Source organism: Rattus norvegicus, chromosome 8, assembly GCF_021556685.1.
Source record: "Rattus norvegicus strain SHRSP/BbbUtx chromosome 8, alternate assembly SHRSP_T2T, whole genome shotgun sequence".
Lineage (NCBI taxonomy): Eukaryota > Metazoa > Chordata > Mammalia > Rodentia > Muridae > Rattus > Rattus norvegicus.
The window spans coordinates 121,364,179-121,383,422 of NC_141541.1; the positions used below are offsets into that span (position 1 = coordinate 121,364,179).

Below are 19,244 nucleotides of genomic sequence, written 5' to 3' on the forward strand. Positions count from 1 at the left end.
CCCAATTAAATGTTGTCCTTATAAGAAATGCCTTGGTCATGGTGTTTGTTCACAGCAGTAACACCCCAACGAGAATAACAGGGTTCCTCTGAATAGCCCTGGCTGTCCTAAAACTCGCTCTGTAGACCAGACTGGCCTTAAACTCAGAGATCCGCCTGCCTCTGCCACCTGAGTCTAGGATTAAAGGTGTGTGTGCCACCACCTCCTGGCAGCTTTATTTTTTATTTATTTTTGTGTGTGTATGCATACAGGTGCACCGGAAGGTCAAAGGACAACTTCCAGGAGTCAGTCCTTTCCTCTACCACATGGACTCTGGGACTTAAACTCAGGTCAACAGGCTCGACAGCAAGTACCATCACCCTGGCTGGGTGTTCCCTTTCCTTTTGTTATCTTAGTAGAACAGAAACAGACACACGGTTCTTTAAACATAATAAAAATCTTCGTTCTTCCAAAGGTCCTGAGTTCAAATCCAGCAACCATCTGTAATAAGATCTGATGATGCCCTTTCGGGGTTGGGGATTTAGCTCAGTGGTAGAGCACTTGCCTAGCAAGCACAAGGCCCTGGGTTCAGTCCCCAGCTCCGAAAAAAAGAACCAAAAAAAAAAAAAAAAATCTTCACCCCCCTAAGTTGGTACTATGCTTAATATAAACATGTAACATTCCTAGAAGCAGAAAAGTGAAAGCCACCAGTATCACCATGGTCCCAGACACAGCAAGCAATTGGACAAGCAGGTAATCACATGTATAAAAAAAGAACTCAGTTATAGGTGACGCATTCAGAGTTACTAAACTGATATCCCGTAAGTAGTGCTTGACACAAATACATACAGCAAGTACAAGCGCACGACCCCAAATGTGAAGCAACAGAGGAAACAGATCTACTCTTAATAACACAAAATGTAGGCTACACTTTAAAGCATCTAAGATCAATATGAAACTACAGAGAAAGGAGGACTGACATACAAAGATCTGAGGTATAGCCTAGGAAAAATACAAATTTACATGCAAATCAAATTTGATTTGCAAATTCACTGAACAGCTCCTCAAACAGAACCTTAATTCGAGGCATCCCGAAAACATGGAGAATGGAGCACAGAGCATCGTCCTTAGTGGGAACTGCTTAGAGCAAGTCAGAAACAATGGATGGATGGCACCGTAAGACACAAGCAGCCCAGACAAAAGCAACACCAACTGATTAACCTAACAGGAATCCATAAAAAAGATGGGATACTGAAGGCCTCGTGCACTGAGCAAGGGTCAGCCTACCCAGTCCTGAAGGTAGAGTTAGCAGATGACAGAGGTGAAGAGAAGGACTGAAGCGGGAGAAGGCAGAGGAGCACACACCAGGAGAACACAGCACAGACTCGAATGGGAAGCACGGGTGTAGAGGACAATTCCTTCCCACACCATCAAGCAGAGGAGCCTGTGCTAGAGCCACCAAAGGCCACCCAGGAAAGCCAGTCATATTCCAACACATGTAAATAAAAAGTATCTCACAGAGACAACTCTGAACCATCCATTCATAAGGAAACACGAATCAAGCCCTGTTTAAGCAGGAAGGGAAGAGGAGGAATACCTTAGCCCTAGCACTTGGGAGGTAGAAAGTGGCCAATCAGGAGTTCACAGTCATCCTCAACTACATAGTGAGTGTGAAGTAAACCTTATGTAAGACTATGTCTCAAAATAAATAAATAACAACAAATGTGTATTATAACTTTCCAAATTTACTAAGGAAGTACTGCCCAAAAATATTGAAAATTCCATGCTAAAGAAACTAAATTAAGCCAAGCAGTGGTGGTGTATGCCTTTAATCCCAGCACTCAGGAGGACGAGGCAAGCAGATCTCTTGAGTTCAAGACCAGCCTGATCTAAAAGGAGTTTTCCAGAATGGCCAGGGCTATGCAGAGAAAAACTGCCTCAAAAAAAGAGAGGGGATGGGGAGAGAAGGACTGAGAGAAGAAAGGAGGAAGGGAGGGAGGGAAGGAGGGAAGAACTAAAATTTTAAGTGTGCAACCATAGTAGCAAAACACATAGACAAAGCTTCTAGGCAAGGCAGTTAGAAAGTGCTGCTGTGGGGCTGGGGATTTAGCTCAGTGGTAGAGCGCTTACCTAGGAAGCGCAAGGCCCTGGGTTAGGTCCCCAGCTCCGAAAAAAAGAACCAAAAAAAAAAAAAAAAAAAAAAAAGAAAGTGCTGCTGTGTTCTAAAAAGTCAAAAACAGACAGGCTCTTCCAAAGAGAGAAAGAAGAAATGTATCAGAAACTGACCAATGGACTCAAGGGCAGCAAGAAAAGTCAGACAGTATGCCACTCCTGTCCTGGGGTCTCAGGGACAGACTGGACCCTGGTGAAAGAGACTGCCAATCCTGCCTCAGAAGGAGCCCACACTTGTCAAATGTCTCAAATGCAGACACAGGATCTGGTGACAAAGTAGCTCTCCCAAGCAGAACAGGTCAGCAGTAGAGGGAGGAGCTCCAGTTTTTCATTTGACAACACCCATGATGGCTGGCGGCCACCTTGAGTAGAACTCTACTATAGAGCTGAGCTACCCTGGAGGCCTGAGAACAAGAAGCAACAGGTTAGAGCCTAAAGTCAAGCTGCCACAGAGTGAGACACAACCCTCAGAGGTAATCCCAAAGAACCAGACCACTAGGCTATGTCCAAGCCTGCAGGCAGAAGTGTACTGGGAGGTGGACGCTGACTCAGCATCTGAGAATGGCCCTGGGTCTGAGGTCACATGTGATCACTCTCTGGAGCCATGTACCTGCCCACAAGGACACTGACCTAGCAGCTAAACTCTGATGCTCCAGCAAACTTTTGCCATCCATGGCCACATGCCCCTACCAAAGTACTTAACATTCAGTGGGTTTGAACCTGACCACACTACCCCAGTACAGAGCTCAGCGGGGCTCACTTGCCACACTGTCGACAGTCAGACACCAGAGGGCTGGGGAACTAGGTAATCTCAGGCTGGCAGATAGAACCTGCCCAATACATAGCTCGAGAGCTCAAAGAACATGGCAGATACCCTCATAGGAAAAGGAGGAAAGCGACTCTAGTGAAGGCAGCTGGGACGCAAGCTGACACTTGTCCAATCCACAGTCAGTGCAACCATCAGTCAGCTACTGTCCCTAACAGCAGCTACCCTGAAGACGACAGAAAGACATCAGTCCTGCATATTACCTATTTAGGGCTTTGCTGTGTGCTTCTCTTTTCACCTTTTGGTAAAATTTAACTGAAGAAGACACCTGACATGGACCTCTGGCTTATAGACACAGACACAGACACAGACACAGACACAGACACAGACACAGACACAGACACAGACACAGACACAGACACAGACACAGACACAGACACAGACACAGACACAGACACAGACACAGACACAGACACAGACACAGACACAGAGTGGGAGGGGGGGAGAGAGAGCGAGAGCGAGAGCGAGAGCGAGAGCGAGAGCGAGAGCGAGAGCGAGAGAGCGCAAGCAAACGAGCAAGAGCAAGAGCAAGGGCACCTGCCCCATACACACAGTGTAGAAGCAAAAAAGAATCTCACAGGGAAAAGACCAGAATGCATAACCCCACACCCTCTAAAACTGTGGGGTTACAACCTCCAGTTTACCAGCCTACCACACAAGCTAAGCAAGTAATTAATTTAGAATACTTTTACATTAAAATAAGCATGGACAAAAAATAAAACGGGATAAAAATTTAAATGCAATTTTTAGATAACACGTAAGATTTTACAAAGCATGTTTGTGGGTAAAATACAAAGATAAAGCCATCACTTGCCTCTGCTGATAAAGACAATATATGGGAAACCTGGGTCTCACTCAGCAGAATCAGGAGAAGGATGTCACCTAAACATTTATCGCCAGAAGACTCACCTGCAACCTTGCGATCTCTTCCCCAAACTTCTTCTGCTGCTTGGCCAGGATGGACTGGTGGTACTCAGCATTAGCCTGCATGATGCACTGCTTTGCAGCCAGGGTAGGGAATACCTCCTGGAAATAAAAATACTGACCAGGGGAAAGTCCAACCACACAAACCATCACAGACAACAAGGATGCAGGAAGAGAAAGGAGAAGGAGACAGAAATTACAATCACCCAGTAATGGTTTAGACAGTTAGTCATTAGGTGTGAGCAGAGAAGACCTCCTGGTTTTGCAGGAATTGCCATCTGTGAATTCAATTTTCTGTCAGTTAAAAAATTAGGGTTTATCTGTCTGTTTGTTTGTTTATTTGTTTTAAGCTGTTAAATGAAGCCAATTCAGGTTTTTTAAAGCTCATTCTATGGAGTCAGAAAATCAGCATTTTGTTTACAGGAAGAAAGGCATGCACTAGAAAGTTGGGAAGTTCGTGGGGATGAATCCCAAGCCCAGCTTTAGATGCTTTCTTAGCCCCTTACCCAGCCTTCAGGCCCTACAGCACCGTTACTCACATACACTAATGAACTGCTCTAGAGCTGACTGTGCCATCATGGTTAAAAGACAAAAGACAGTAAGGTAAGTTCTCACACAAACTCACATGCCAGGATACTAGAATAAAGATATGGTAGCCAATAAAAAAATGACTTAGTATCATATGAATATTAACATTTCAGTATTACAGACTCAAAAATATATCCCAAACATACAAATACACTAATTACTGTGATGATACAGTGTAACTTTGCCCTAATTTATTTTTGAAATCACTATAATCTGATATACTTAAATCCAAACGTAAATCAAGAAAGTCATGATATTGTTAGGGGCTCTTCCAAAATGTCGAGTCCTATCCTGCAATTTCACTGTTTTCGTTAAATACATGGTATTTTTAAAAACCAATGAATACACTATATAAGTGTTCTATTAAGAACCAAGTTACGAAGCGCAAGGCCCTGGGTTCGGTCCCCAGCTCCGAAAAAAAGAACCAAAAAAAAAAAAAAAAAAAAAAAAAGAACCAAGTTACTACCGTGTTTTCTGTCTGCTAAAGAAAAACCCCAGCACTCTGAGCCACTGCTTGCAGACATCCAGTTAGAACCAGAACTGACTTGCTGCTTATGGACATCCAATAAGAACTGGATAATAAAATACCACGGAGACTCAGTGAAGAGAGAAATTCAGACATTGCAGACTAAAACTGCCGGCACTCCAAGAAGGCTGGAGCATCTCTGTAAAGATGTTTCAGGAGACACAGGCAGGCTGCAGAAGTGGCGTCCAAGTCTTTGAGATGACAGGACCGTGGTCAGACTGGAACAGGACTGAATTATTGATGCGACAGGATGTGACAGTGCACTGAGCAACTACCCATAGTGAGAGGGTCTGAGTAATGGCAGCAACACAGGAGGATCCTGGACAGACTTCTAAACTGGGGCACCTCATGTATCGTAAGTGCTGGGAAGTGCCTAGCAACAGCCTCAAGCCTGGTGTGCCTTAAGTCCCTAGATCTTGACATTCGCCCTCCTCTGCTCACGTACTTACTGCTCAGCACCTTAGGTCTACTTTGAACTGTACCCTATGTTTTCTGCGGTTTCATAATTTATAAAGATTCCTGAATAACATCAACTCACGGATTCTCCTACAGACACCACCAATACCACAGATAACCAAGTTCTTGCCCAACTATGAAGAAGAGCAGTTGAAACATCCTTCATGCCCACATCCGGGTACACACTTTGTCACCTACAGGCCATCTGGGAACAGTCTTCCCCACTCCCTAGAAAGGCTTACAGTGAAGCAATGCTTCCTGCAGTGTGTGGTCAGGACAGCTGCCCTGCCTTCACTGTTCATTAGCAACCAAACCTGCCATCTATCCCTGCTGGGAAAACCTAACTCTAACCAAGGAAACAGATGCATTTAGGCTTTCTTTCCTTTCTTTATGTCTGTTTTTGTGCTTTAAGGCTCATCCCTAAGAAAACAGGATAATAATTTAAAATGTGAGTCACCAACATGCTCCACCTCCAAGCTTCTCCCAAAACTATCAACAACCAGAATGATAATAAGATGGAGACAGGTGGCCAGAGTTTTCCAGAAAGAGCTTCAGCTCAGGAAAAGCAGCTCAGTAAAGAGCAAATAGAAAGGTGTCCCCCAACAGAGCAGCTCATGCACCTTAAACAGCATTCTAAAAGCTGTTCTTCAAATGTTTCCATTGAAACACCACATTCATTTGTTAGAACATACTCTTCAACTTGTTTCTCAGACATAAATATCCCCACATGCCCGACCGCCGACCATCCACGAGGGCGGTAACTGACCTTGGGGAGGGCATCTTTGTACTGACACTGTTTGAAAGCATCGCCAAAGTAATCGGCAGCCTGATTGGCCAGCTTCGCTATGATGGCATCCTTCATCTTATCTGGAATAAAATGTTAAACTGATCATTACAACTAAAACAAATGAGACAAGGGCCAGCAACAAAACTCAGCAGGTAAGGACGCCCTGCTCACCTCTGACAGTCAGCACTCCACACCAGAGCTCACAGTGAAGGAGAACACCAACTCCTCAGAGTTTCCTTTGGCCTCCACATCATAAGCACCATGGCACACATGTGCCTACATCCTCTCCCCTTTCCAACATATTCATCCTCTCCCCCTCTCTCCCTCTCCCCCCCCCTCTCTCTCTCTCTCACACACACACACACACACACACACACACACACAAATAAAACAAAATAAATGAATAAATGACATAACCCCATGACATAGACACAAATTATTTAAAAAAAAGTCTACATTTGGGACTGGAAGGATGGCTCAGCAGTTAAGGACACTGGCTGGCTGCTCCTCCAGAGGACCTAGTTTCTGTTTCCAGCAGCTACATGGCAGCTCCTAACTGCCTAGGACCCAATGGTACCAAGCATATTAGTGATGCATAGATAGAAATCATCTACAATATACAGATGCATTTAAACGAAAAAAAGACAAAAGTAAAATTTATACATCTAAGAAATCAATAGTGATGAAATTTAGTCTTCTGCACAAAAAATATTCCATAGGTAGCAAAACATGATGATGATGCCAATTTACAGAACCCTAGCACTCTGGGCACAGAGCCAGGAAAATCAAAAATTCAAAGCTATCTTTGGCTACATAGCGAGTTCCAGGCCAGCAAGGCTCCATAAATACCTGTTTCTAAACAAGTAAGTAAACAAGTAATTCCGTGAACAAGTCAAGGACACTGGTGAACAAGGCAAGGAGTGAGTCCCAACAGTCCTTCTCGGAGACACAGTGCCCTAACAGACGGTAGTGGTGATAGCTATAACATTCTGTGAACACTCCAGAAAACACTGCCTTACCAAGTAAAGCCATGTTAAGGTCCATGACTGCTAGCTGCTCAGTTTTTAAAGTAGTCTGTAGTCCAGAATGGCCTCAAACAGCTATGATTATACAAATGAATCACCACATATGGAACTTTCTGTGTGTTTTGTTTGTGGACACAGTTCCAGACACTTGGCCAGGCTACTCTGGAACACACTAGGTGACGTGGCATTACCTCAGTATCACGGCATTCCCCTCAATCAGCCTCCAAGGTGTAGGGTTACAGGCATGAGCCACCAAATCTAACTAAGCAGCCATTTTAAGACAAAACTAAGATGTGTTTGTACTTGTGCACTTTCAGGTTCTCTGTTTGTAGACATTCAGTCTCTACTCTACCTTTCATATTGACTAGCACACCTTTACAAGGACTGTTCTTATCCTCCTGCTCACCAAGGACACTGAATAGCTCCCTATCATCTACATCTAGTTTAAACAGGACTACTTCAAGACGCCATCCTTGAAGGCTCCATGATTAAGAGCATCTGCTACTCAAACATGGAGAAAAACTCCCTGCACTGCTCCCAGTGCCTGTGACTCCAGCCCCAGGAGTCTGGTCCCTTCTTTTCACCTGCAGAGCACTGACACTTGCATTCACACTTGAACAGAATTCTTAAAGAAACCATTCTTAACTAACCTGATAATGCAGGGATCCCACAGCCATCCCTCAGGCAGAGCACCAGCCACTGCCACATGAAGCTTTCTATCTTCTTCCAGGTAACTCCCTCTGAAGTGAGCTCCAGAACCCAACGACCTCTTAGCATCCTACCTACCTAGAACATGCTGGGTGTTCCAGTCACTATCTTGGTATAAAAGCCTAGCACTTGTTTTCACATGTAACGCAGTAAAGAAGAAATTAGAGTTACCTCTTGTGGCTTTTAAGAAAAATACTTCTTGAGCTTGGGCCAGCATAATAAGACTGAGGGTCCCCACAGTATCTGGAGATATGTCCACAGTAGGCTCTCGACTTAAGGCAGATAAAACTGTGTCTTTAATATGTAAAAAGGCACCACTAGCAAACTAGAAAAAGAAGAAAAAGGATTCTTTAACATTGAGACTTAATTTTCTACTGTCATACACAAACATCATCTACATACCAACTGAAAGGATGGTAACTATAGGTACATTTCCATACATTCCATACATCCCAATTCATTGATAGGGTCTTTGCAAAATTTTAACAAAGATTCAAAGAAGACTACTTGGGAGAGCAAAGTAAGTGAATGTAAATGAGGATCAAAGAATTTACTAGGCACATGTCTTCACAGATGAAAGATAAAACACTATTCAAATCTCTCTCTTTCTCTCTCTCTCTCTCTCTCTCTCTCTCTCTCTCTCTCTCTCTCTCTCTGTGTGTGTGTGTGTGTGTGTGTGTGTGTGTGTGTGTGTGTGAGCGAGCTGACAGGGCTCATCCATTAGGCTAGACCGCTGGCTGGCCTGCTAGCCTCAGGGAACAGGACTACAAGTATACACCACCAAGCCCAGCATTTGTTGTGTGAGATCAAACTCAGGTCCTTGAGCTTACAAGGCAAATGCTTTCATGACTGAGGCATTCCCCCAGCTTCTACACAAATGTTTTTAGTATGGAAATACTCTTGTCTTCATGCCAAGTCATCTTTCAAATAAGCATAGCAGGCTTAGGAGACTTTTCCAATGTCACTCTAAGGGCCAGCAATGTGCTGACATTCTATCTGGCCTTCAGAACTTTCTACTGAATGTTTCCCTTTATATTTTTCTTCCCAATTTTATTTTGTTGGGGTTACTACTAAAATTACTTTTTATAAAACAAATTAAGCTGAGAAAAAGGAAATATCACTCTGGAATTTTTAAAGAGAGTTAGCTTGCTAGGCTACACAGACAAAACTCAAATTCATGGTATTAACAAAACTATTATGAGGCCAGCAAGATGGCTCAGTATGTAAAATGCCTGCACCAAGCCTGACAACCTGGGTTCAAGCCACCGGACCCGTATGGTGAAAAGAGAAACTAAGTCCCCCAAGTTGTACTCTGACTTCCATAAACGTGCTCAAACACACAGAGACACACAGACACACACACAGACACACACACACACACACACACGCCCGCACGCACGCACGCACGCACAGGCATGCATGCACGCACACTTTTTAAAATGAAACTTTAGGAACTATCACTTATTGTTCTTTTATCTGAAACAAAAAATAAATACTGAGTGCATAATAAAGTCACAAACAGCATGTCATATTCGCCTAGGACTGGCCCTAAGATAGCATCTTAAAAACATTCCAGGCCTGACCACACTGACCACATTCAAACATGATTTCTCCACAGTCTACAGTTAACTATTTCCTTGCCAAAAGTTCTTAGTTTTGTCACACCACTTAAGAGTCTGGATATGCCTCACTCGCCCTGAGTAAACACACAAATATCTAACCGTTCTTGAATGAAGTCATCGATTTATAAGAGGTTTTCCACATGTTCATCTTTGCTGTCCAATCACCACTCACTGAGCCTCTGTTACATGCCAGGCACTGTGCTAGGTGCTGGGTGGGTGTGCACAGGGAGGAAAACAGACATGGGCTGGAGAGCAGCTGCGTTAGTGCTGACGTGTTCTTCAACAGCAAGGGTCGGTTGCTTAGAGCACATTTTCCGGACGCATCAGTCACGAAGAAGCAGAACTAGCACCTAAGTGCCAGTCACTGCTTGAACCCAGTTCTCCCTGTGTAGAAACTGCTTTTCTGCATACCTGGTACTGCTTAGCAGCGGTTTTCAGTCCTTCATCATTATCCAGGTTCTGCTCTGCTGCGATCTGGCTAGCTAAGGCAGCACAGTTGAACAACACACAGCTCTTTTCATATCCTAAGCTTGCAAGAGCTGGAAAAAAAGTGAAAAGGAAAAGTGTATCATTATTTTTTTCTAAAGAAAACTATGTTTAAATGAGTAATAGCATGGCCTCTATCCCACAGACTCTCCCAAGACCTGCCTGCTCTCCTACTGCAGGCTGACTGCATATCCCCACATTATATCTGTCATCAAAAACTCAAAGGATGGATAAATTATTATTTTTCTCCTACAGTTTGTCCCCATATTTTTACAATTGCCAAGTTCAAAATTTAAAACTTATTTTTATGTTATTTCTTAAATTCAAATAAATCATTTTCATTTTTCCATAACCTTTCAAATTTTTATCCCCACCCCATACACACACACACACACACACACACATACACACACACACGTGTTTGTGCGTGCACATACACGCATGCACATACTCACACACTTTAAACAAGCCCCTTCCTCCATATAATCCTGGGTCAATGCCAGTGCTTCCTGGATGGCCTTCCCAACTCCCCCCTTTCTGATGAAAACTCTACACAACCCACAGCTTCAATAGAGCGATTTAATTTAAAGATGAAAAGAACAAGTGTTGATGACGACAGAAATGAGCAGCAGCCTTTGCTGGAAATGCTGCAGGTGCTACGCAAACAGTGTGTGGGGCCTCAAAACATTAAAAATAGATTGCATGCGACTCAGAAATCCCCTTCCTGGGTATATGCCAAAAAGAACTGCACAGAGTCTCATGGAGGAATTTCTACACCTATGTTCACAGCAGCATCACTCAGAGCAAACTGAGTGGCCATCAACCAATGGATGTGTAAATGAAATAATGTATATTCATACACCAAGTATTTATCAGTCAACCACCAAGATAGGAACCTACATACTCCAACATAAGACAAACCTTACATGAAATAAGCAGTCACAAAGAGACTGAAGATTCCACTTAAGGAAATACTTAAGGGAGTCCAAGTCTTAGAGACACAAAGTACAAAAGTACCAATGGGGGTCAGCAGGTTTGTAGTTTAATGAATAAAGTACTACAAGATAAAGTTTTGGAGATTTGTTTTACAATGTGAATGTACCTTGGAGTATGAAAACCATGTACTTCAAAATGGTTAAAAGACAATCCCATGCATTGTTTCCTCCAACTTCTTAGAAAGACAGACGTGTAAGTCTACTTAATATGCAGTACTTACAAGAGTAAGATTCAAAGACAAGAGGATGAACAGGTCTGCCAGAAGCCAGCAAGAAGAGAGGGATGGGAAGTTACTGTTTAATGAGTACGGTTTCAGTCCGTCAGATGAGAGGGCGTCTAGACCAAGATGACCGCACAGCACTGAAAGGTGCTCAGTAGTCTTATGCCAACGTGACACAAGCTACAGTCATCAGAGGAGGGAACCCCAACTGAGAAAATATCTCCATGAGATCACCCTGTAGGCAAGCCTATACGGTATTTTCTTAGTTAGTGATTAATGAGGAAGGGCATAGCCCATTGTGGGTAAAGCCACTTCTGGGCTAGGATCCTGAGCAAGCCACGGGAAGCAAGCAAATAAGCAGCACCCTTCTACGGCCTCTGCATCAGCTCCTCCCTCCAGGTTTCTATCCTGACTTCCCTCTGTGATGGCTTGTTACCTGGAAATATAAGCCAAATAAACTCTTTCCTCTCCAAATTTCTTTGGTGTTTCACCACAGCAATAATAACCCTAACTAGAACAGTAAGAATGATTAATACGATTTGGAACTGTATGCTTACCATGATTAAGACAGTAGACTGTGTATTTTATCAAAATTTAAAGCAATTCTTTTAATCTACGATAGCTCAGTTATTTGTAAAATTTAATCACAGTGTAATTCAACATCTTATATATAGTTTACCAGACACTGATCATCAGGTCAAACTCTCAGAGGGCTGCCTACACAGAACACTGCAAACCCATCACAGCAAACCAGAGGGATAACAGCTCTCTACACAGGAGGACCATGAAGTAGTCAGCATCTCTCCAAAGGCAGCCAGTTCTCTACTTGTCCCCAACCCTCCTTACTCAGCAGACACACTAACTGTGCCAACTGAATTCTAAATAAGAGCATAGAAGCAAGGTAACACCGAGAGTAAATAGTGTGAGGGTCCTAAAGAAGAATGAATGCTCAAGGAAGTGGGGAGGTGCACACCTGCATCCCAGCATTTTGGGAAACGGAGGCAGGTGGATCATGGCTTCTCATAAGGCACTACTATCTCAAAACAAAGGCAATTAAAAAGTGAGCCCAGAATAAGTGTAGAAAACTCCAGAAGTCAAAGATCAGAGCTGGCATCCTGAAAGAAACTCTAAGGCAGTAAAGCTGAAGGCAGAAGATGCATCCAACAGTACAGGGTTATGGCTGCTGTCACCTTACACACTCGGTACCCAGGCTGCCAAGCACTCTAGATAGCCAAGGCCAAGCTACTCATCATCCTGCCTTCCCTTCCCAAGACCTAGGGCTACAGAGTAGTAGCCAGGACAAAATCCAAGCAGGATGTTTTCTAGGTTATTGGTACTAACATTTTCTTTTTTGTTTTTAGATTTATTTATTGATTCTATGTATGAGTGCTGTATCTACATGCACACCTGCATCTCAAAAGAGGGCATCAGATCTCATTACAGATGGTTGTGAGCCACCATGTGGTTGCTGGAATTTGAACTCAGGACCTCTGGAAGAGCAGTCAGTGCTCTTAACTGCTGAGCCATCTCTCCGGCCCCATACTAGCATTTTCTTTTAAAAAAAAAAAAAAATGTAGACGGTGTGCCTGGACTCAGAACCATCAACATCTGAGAAATAAAGAATCCGAGAGGCAGATTGGGGAGATCAAAGAAATATTTTTTAAAACTTCCAAGAGCTGAAGAATTAAGTGTTACAACTGAATGGACCAGCAATAAATGCTGTTGAATTTCTCATAACTATCATTACCCCAGGCTGTCGTCTGCCATTTTATTTTCATACTATTTCATATCTGAGAGATTTCTGATTACTTTTCTCCTATAGCATCTAACCTGAAACCAGCTTTTGAAAGCACTGACTATTCTCTCCTTCTACTAAGTGTGCGTTAAGGAAAGAACTAGTGATAAATAATAACTGTTCTCTAAAGTTCAAGCAACAGCTAAAAAAACTAACTACAATTACAAAAGAAAGGAAAATTAAAATCACCCACTATCATACCTCTTAGAAATAAACTTTTCTGTTTGCACAATAACTATGGGCACACTCCTACTCGCACACATCTTTTCACAGACGCCCACTGCATGTGGTTCAGCCTGTGGCATGGAAGCGAGCCCCAGGGAGGAGTGGGAAGAGGCTCTTTACAAGTATCCCTAGCAGCCCAACGCAAAGGGCCCTTATGGTGTAGGTCACTGAACTCGGTGCTCTATGGGCAGTTTAACACGCCACCACATACATGTCAGCATGGAAACTTACTCATCTAAGTGGACACACGAGCAGCAAGTGTGCAGTAAGATACTGCTGAAGAGCACTCGATTCTTCCAGACGTTCCACTACCAACCTGTTTCAACCCCACTTAGTCAACCCAACTCAGGCTGCACAACCGCCAGCTGGAGACAGGTCACTCACGTGTCCCACCCATCAATCCTTCTGTGGCACCGACACACTAGACTGTCCCCCGATTGTTCTAACACACAACCAAGTGTCAGAAGCACTGGACAGCACCACCTGAGAACACTTCATTTCCTGGGTCCTCCACGGCCCAAATGCTTTCTGTCAACTTCACTCCAGTTCTGGTTCTTATGTGCTCTTGCCTATAATCAGTCAGAGGGGATGAATTTTACCACTAATGATTAACTGTTACCAAATCTACAACTCTCTCTTCTGAGCTTCAAATCTACTATTTCCAGATGTCAGAGAAGATTACACAGAGGTGGTAACAGAAAAGCCACATTAGATCTATCATAAACTAAAGATCCGACCAGTCAAATCTCAGCCGAGCCGCTGTTCCTCCTCCTCCTCCCTCTGACACGCAGCAAAGCCAGTCAATTTCACTTTGCAAAAGCTCTTCCAAGCCAATTCTTCTGTGAGCACCCACACTGCCTAGTCTCACTCACCGTCTCTCAGATCTCCCAGTGGTCTGCTCCCCTGGTCTCAGAGGCAGGCTCTCTGCATCCCTCCCAGCTCCTTTAAATCCTAGCCACACACCCTTCACAAGTCACTTAACTTTTCTAAGCTAATATACTCAACTAGCCATGAAAGTGTCTGTCCTTATTTTTGTTACTGGGAATTCAGTACCATAATACATAAGAAGCCCCGTCCACAGTATGATAGTAACTGGCTATTAATAGGAAAAGAGGGAAGGTGCAAATTCTAGAGGATATCTATACCTCCTTACACTCCTTACAATCTATGCTCCATCACCATCGCCTTCAAAATCCCAGTCAGCTTACAGTTTACGCCATAGTAACTGTCACACTGATCACATTTTATACAGAACATATAGTATACAATATTATATAATAGTCCTACTTCCTCACCTATAAAGGTTTACACATATATTTACTTAAGTGTATCTATGTACATATTATATATATATTACAAAATATTAGCATATATTGTATCTTATATAATGTATATCTACTATATAAAATACACACATATAACATTCATAAAAATATATGCATCATATGTGTGCATATAAATATAGTTTACACATAGTAACAATATTTATTATTTATTATTCATTCATTATAGCTAATACTTAATGAACACTCAAACATTTTTTTAAATGAAACATTTAAAGATTTTAAATGTTTTCACTCTTTTAACCTACACAGTAACTCTATAAACTAAATACTGCTTCCATTTTTCAAATGAGGAAATTAAGGCTGACTGATCTAAACACCTTCACCTTCTGACCGTGGTTATAATGCTTGTACAAACTCCTCCTTCAAGACCTAACTCGGTGCTTGCTTTCTAGAAGTAAAGTTAACTTCTTGCTCATCCAGGCTCCCATGAGATTTTACAGCCATACCTCAATGACTTCTAGACATTGTGAAAAATAAGCCTTTAAGCACTTTGTTGTTATGTACATAGTTACACGAAATAAGACAGGTACAACATCACCAGACAACAATCAGACGTGACCACCATCATACATGTAGTCTCTCATGGAACAAAACATCATATTCTGCATTCTATACATATGTGTACATAGTACATTTCAGTGAGATAATTGTCTTCACAAGAAAGTGGACACAACTGCCTTATGCATCTTTGTAACTAGGACAGTGTCTGGCAAGGCATGGGCTCTGCAAATATTTTGAAATTACATTGGATTAGAAGGTGAAGTCAAAAAAGAAAAAGAGATTTTTTTAAAAACTGCAGTATTCACAAGGAGTTACTAGGAAGACTTTTAAAAAAATCTAAAAGCAGCAAAAATGTTTATCAAGTCTATAATTTTTATTAACCATTACATACCCAATTTTACAGATCCTCCAAAAAGGGAACCTTTATCAAAAGCATCCTTCCACGTAAATGTCAAGCAGATCTAGGATGAGGGAGAGGAAACAAAACATTACCTCTTTGGACTTGGTTAAATCCTGAAGAAATTCCAGTAAGGAGGACAGAGTCCAACCTGTGTGGCTGCCACCTCTAGCCAACGACCCCTTTCCTTCTTATGAACCTTTTTTTCCCATGTGAAGTACTAAACCTAAGTTATTTCAGAACATTATTCTATGTGGTCTTTATGAACAAAGAGAAGGAAAGGAAATAAAGCACTGTGAGGTTTCCTGGTGGACCAGAGGCAGAGCTTGCCACACAGTCCTTACGAGATGAGGTCAAGCCCTAGAACTCATGCAAAGATGAGGGAACAGAGTTGACTCCCAGAGGTGACCTCTGACTTCCACATGCAGACCATTACATCCACACACATCATATATACACATACCACTAATAAATACAGTCCGTTTGGGGGTTTTGTGAGGCAAGGTTTCACTATGTAGCCCTACAACTAGGCTAGTCTTAAACCCACAGAAATCTGTCTACATCTGTCTCCTATGTGTGGGTGAGAGGTGTATGACACCACATTTGGCCTAAAATACATATTTTTTATTTTGCTTCATTATTTTTAAAAACTTGGAAATAAATAAAAATAGCACATCAAAATTAACCAGACTCAAAGACCACACAGCTTAATGAACTTACTACAGTTAGAAATAGCACTCAAAATGCTAGCTGTGAAGCTTAAATTTTACACTAATGAAATATTTTTTAAAGGCATAAGACAATGGCTTTTGGGGGAAAATGCAATAAGGCAGTATTTTATTTCTTGATCTGAGTAATAGTTATATAGTATACTTCCTTTGTAGAGAGTCAGCTACACATGATAGAGAAGAACAAAAGTTTCACCTAACAGAAGACTAGCTGGGCCTCTGAGTGCAGGCCTACAACCCCAGCTACTCAGAAGGCAGGAAGATCACAGTTCAAGGTCTACCTGGGCTACATAAATTGAAGCCAGCCTCCACAATTTAGTGGGGCCCTGCCTCAAAATAAAAGGCAGAAAGAGGGGGCTGGAGAGATGGCTCAGTGGTTAAGAGCACTGACTGCTCTTCCAGAGGTCCTGAGTTCAATTCCCAGCAACCACATGGTGGCTCACAACCATCTGCAATGGGATCCGATGCCCTCTTCTGGTGTGTCTGAGGACAGATACAGTGTACCCACATACTTTAATAAGTAAATCTTTAAAAAAAAAAATAAAAGGCAGAAAGAGGGCTGGGGATGTAACTTGTGGTAGAGTGTCTGGGAACCACAGGTTCAATTGACAGTTCCAAAAAAAGGGGGGGGAGGGCGCACGAGGAGCTGCTACAACTCTCCTTATCTCTCTTCTTTTTGTTTTTCTAGACAGAGTTTCTCTGCACAGCCTTGGCTATCCTTGAACTCTGTAGACCAGGGTGGTTTTGAATTCACAGAGATCCACCTGCCTCTGCCTTCCAAGTGCTGGGATCAAAGGCATGCAACCACCACACCTAGCTTTCTTCCTAATTCTAAAGTAAGTTTGACCCATATGGAACTTTGAAAGATCTTAGTTTCACTTAAATCATTCATCAAAATACAACACAAAAATCTTTAAGCTGAATTATAACTTCCTAACACACACAACTACCACACACCCATCTCCATTCCCCAAGCTCCCAGCAGCTTCTGCCTTTGACTCTTCTGAGTTCACCTACTCCAGGCTCCTTTCCCGCCATCACACAAACACATCCACACATGCACACACTTTCACCCTGGACTTCCTTAAAGGGAGTCTCAACAAATGATAACTTCATCTGCAAAACTATTAGTACAAGAAGAGGCCAGGCACCTGGGTTACAGCACTAGTTCCAGGACAGTCAGAGATTCACAAAGAAGCCCTGTGTCAAAACCAAAAACCAAGCAAACAAACAATAAAGGCTTTGCCAGACTTGGTGGCCTTTAATCCTAGCAGAGGCAGACTGATCTCATGAGTTCAAGGCTACCCTGGTTTACATAGTAAATTCCAGGACAGCCAGAGACCCTGTCTCAACCCTCCTCAAAAAAAAAAAAAAAAAAAAAGTCAAGGGTGAAAATAGCAGATTATTTTCATCTATGAACAGATCCCATTAGTATAAAATACAGACTAACACTCTATACAAGTTTCAAAACTGACTGAGGACATGAAGAAAACTCAGGAGAATCTTCAGAAGGACAATATTCATATCAGACAGACTCAAAACTTATGATTTATATAAAACAGCCATAGAGGGCTAAACATAGTAAAGACACATCATTGACTTCAATGAAACAGACTCAGAGGGGAAGGAAATGGGTGATCTGCAACCACAATTTGATAGCAAAATTTACAGCTTACCTGATTTTCAGAAAATGGGAACTTGGGTTCAATAGAACAAATCTGGTCATAATATCTAAAAGAAAAAAAGATAGAAAGACTAATTATTAGCAGAGTAAAATGAGATGAATTTATATAAATCCAACTATATTTATATATAGACAGAGAGAGAGGGACTGGAGAAAAGGCTCAGAGGTTAAGAATACTGGCTGCTCTTCCAAAGGACCTGAGTTCCATCCAGAACACAATTAGTGGCTCACAACCATCTCTAACTTCAGTTCCAGCAGATCTTCTAGACTCTACATCCTCTTCTGGTCTCTGTGGGCACTAGGTATGCATACGGTCCACATACATGCAAGCAAAACACCCATACACATAAAATTAAAATAATAAATTAAAAGAATAAACCAAAACTATTTTTGGTGGCTTAAATGAGAACAGCTCTTATAGGTTCATAGATTTGAATGTTTGGTCATTAAGTAGTGACACTACTTGACAGAGATTAGGAAGTGTAACCTTGTTGGAAGAGGAGTGGCCCTGTGGTGTCACTGGGATAGACGTTGGGGTTTCAAAAGTCCAGGCCAGCCACAGTCTCTCTTCGGGCTGCCTGTGGATCTGGATGTCGAACTCTTAGCCACCTCTCCAGCACCACGGCTGCCTGCTTTCTGCAATACTTCCCACCACGCTGATAAGGGACTAAAACTACAAGCAAGCCATGGTTAATAAGAGCTGCCTTGGTCACAGCATCTCTTCACAGTAATAGGTTATTACTAAGACTCTACTTGTCCCCAATTACAGTGGCCCACAAATCCAACTTAATCATTTGTTTTAAGGTTACTAGATGCAATCCTTAAACCACACACTAAATTATGCACATTAAAGAGCTAGACTAAAATGAAAAAGGACCCTCACCACCACGAACAAATATTCACCTCACATTATTCAGTACAAGTCAGCAAACACCTACGTGAAAACTTTGTATTTCTTAAAATACTTTATTAAGATGGCTATGTTTGGCCTTGTATGACAGCTCACACCTTTAATCCCAGCACTGGGGAGGCAAAGGCAGGCAGAGCTCTGTGAGGCCAGCTCTTTCTACACAGCAAGTTCCAGAATACCTGTGGTTACATAGTAAGAGCCTGTCTCACTATTTTAAAAAGGTTCACTATGTCTAAGTTCACATCCCTAGTCAACCCATTAATAACTCATCTATCGACTTTCAGACGGGTTAGGCATATCATTACTGACACACACAGCTCCCAAAAAGCTCACAAATGACATG

At 42.4% G+C, this 19,244-nt stretch overlaps 1 protein-coding gene across 2 annotated transcripts in view; it reads right to left on the reverse strand.

The window, feature by feature from the left end:
• Positions 1–19,244, reverse strand: part of Pdcd6ip (programmed cell death 6 interacting protein) — a 55,777-nt gene that overhangs the window by 30,570 nt on the left and 5,963 nt on the right. Inside the window, exons 2-7 of one of the 2 annotated variants that reach the window (NM_001029910.3) lie at positions 17,984–18,038; positions 15,574–15,643; positions 10,025–10,152; positions 8,163–8,316; positions 6,238–6,338; positions 3,887–4,003 (exon numbers count right to left, since the gene is read on the reverse strand). In NM_001029910.3, the coding sequence (NP_001025081.2) occupies positions 3,887–4,003; positions 6,238–6,338; positions 8,163–8,316; positions 10,025–10,152; positions 15,574–15,643; positions 17,984–18,038 (625 nt within the window). Of the gene's footprint in view, positions 1–3,886; positions 4,019–6,237; positions 6,339–8,162; positions 8,317–10,024; positions 10,153–15,573; positions 15,644–17,983; positions 18,039–19,244 lie in introns of both variants that reach the window. The other variant, XM_087563442.1, reaches the window with a different exon arrangement.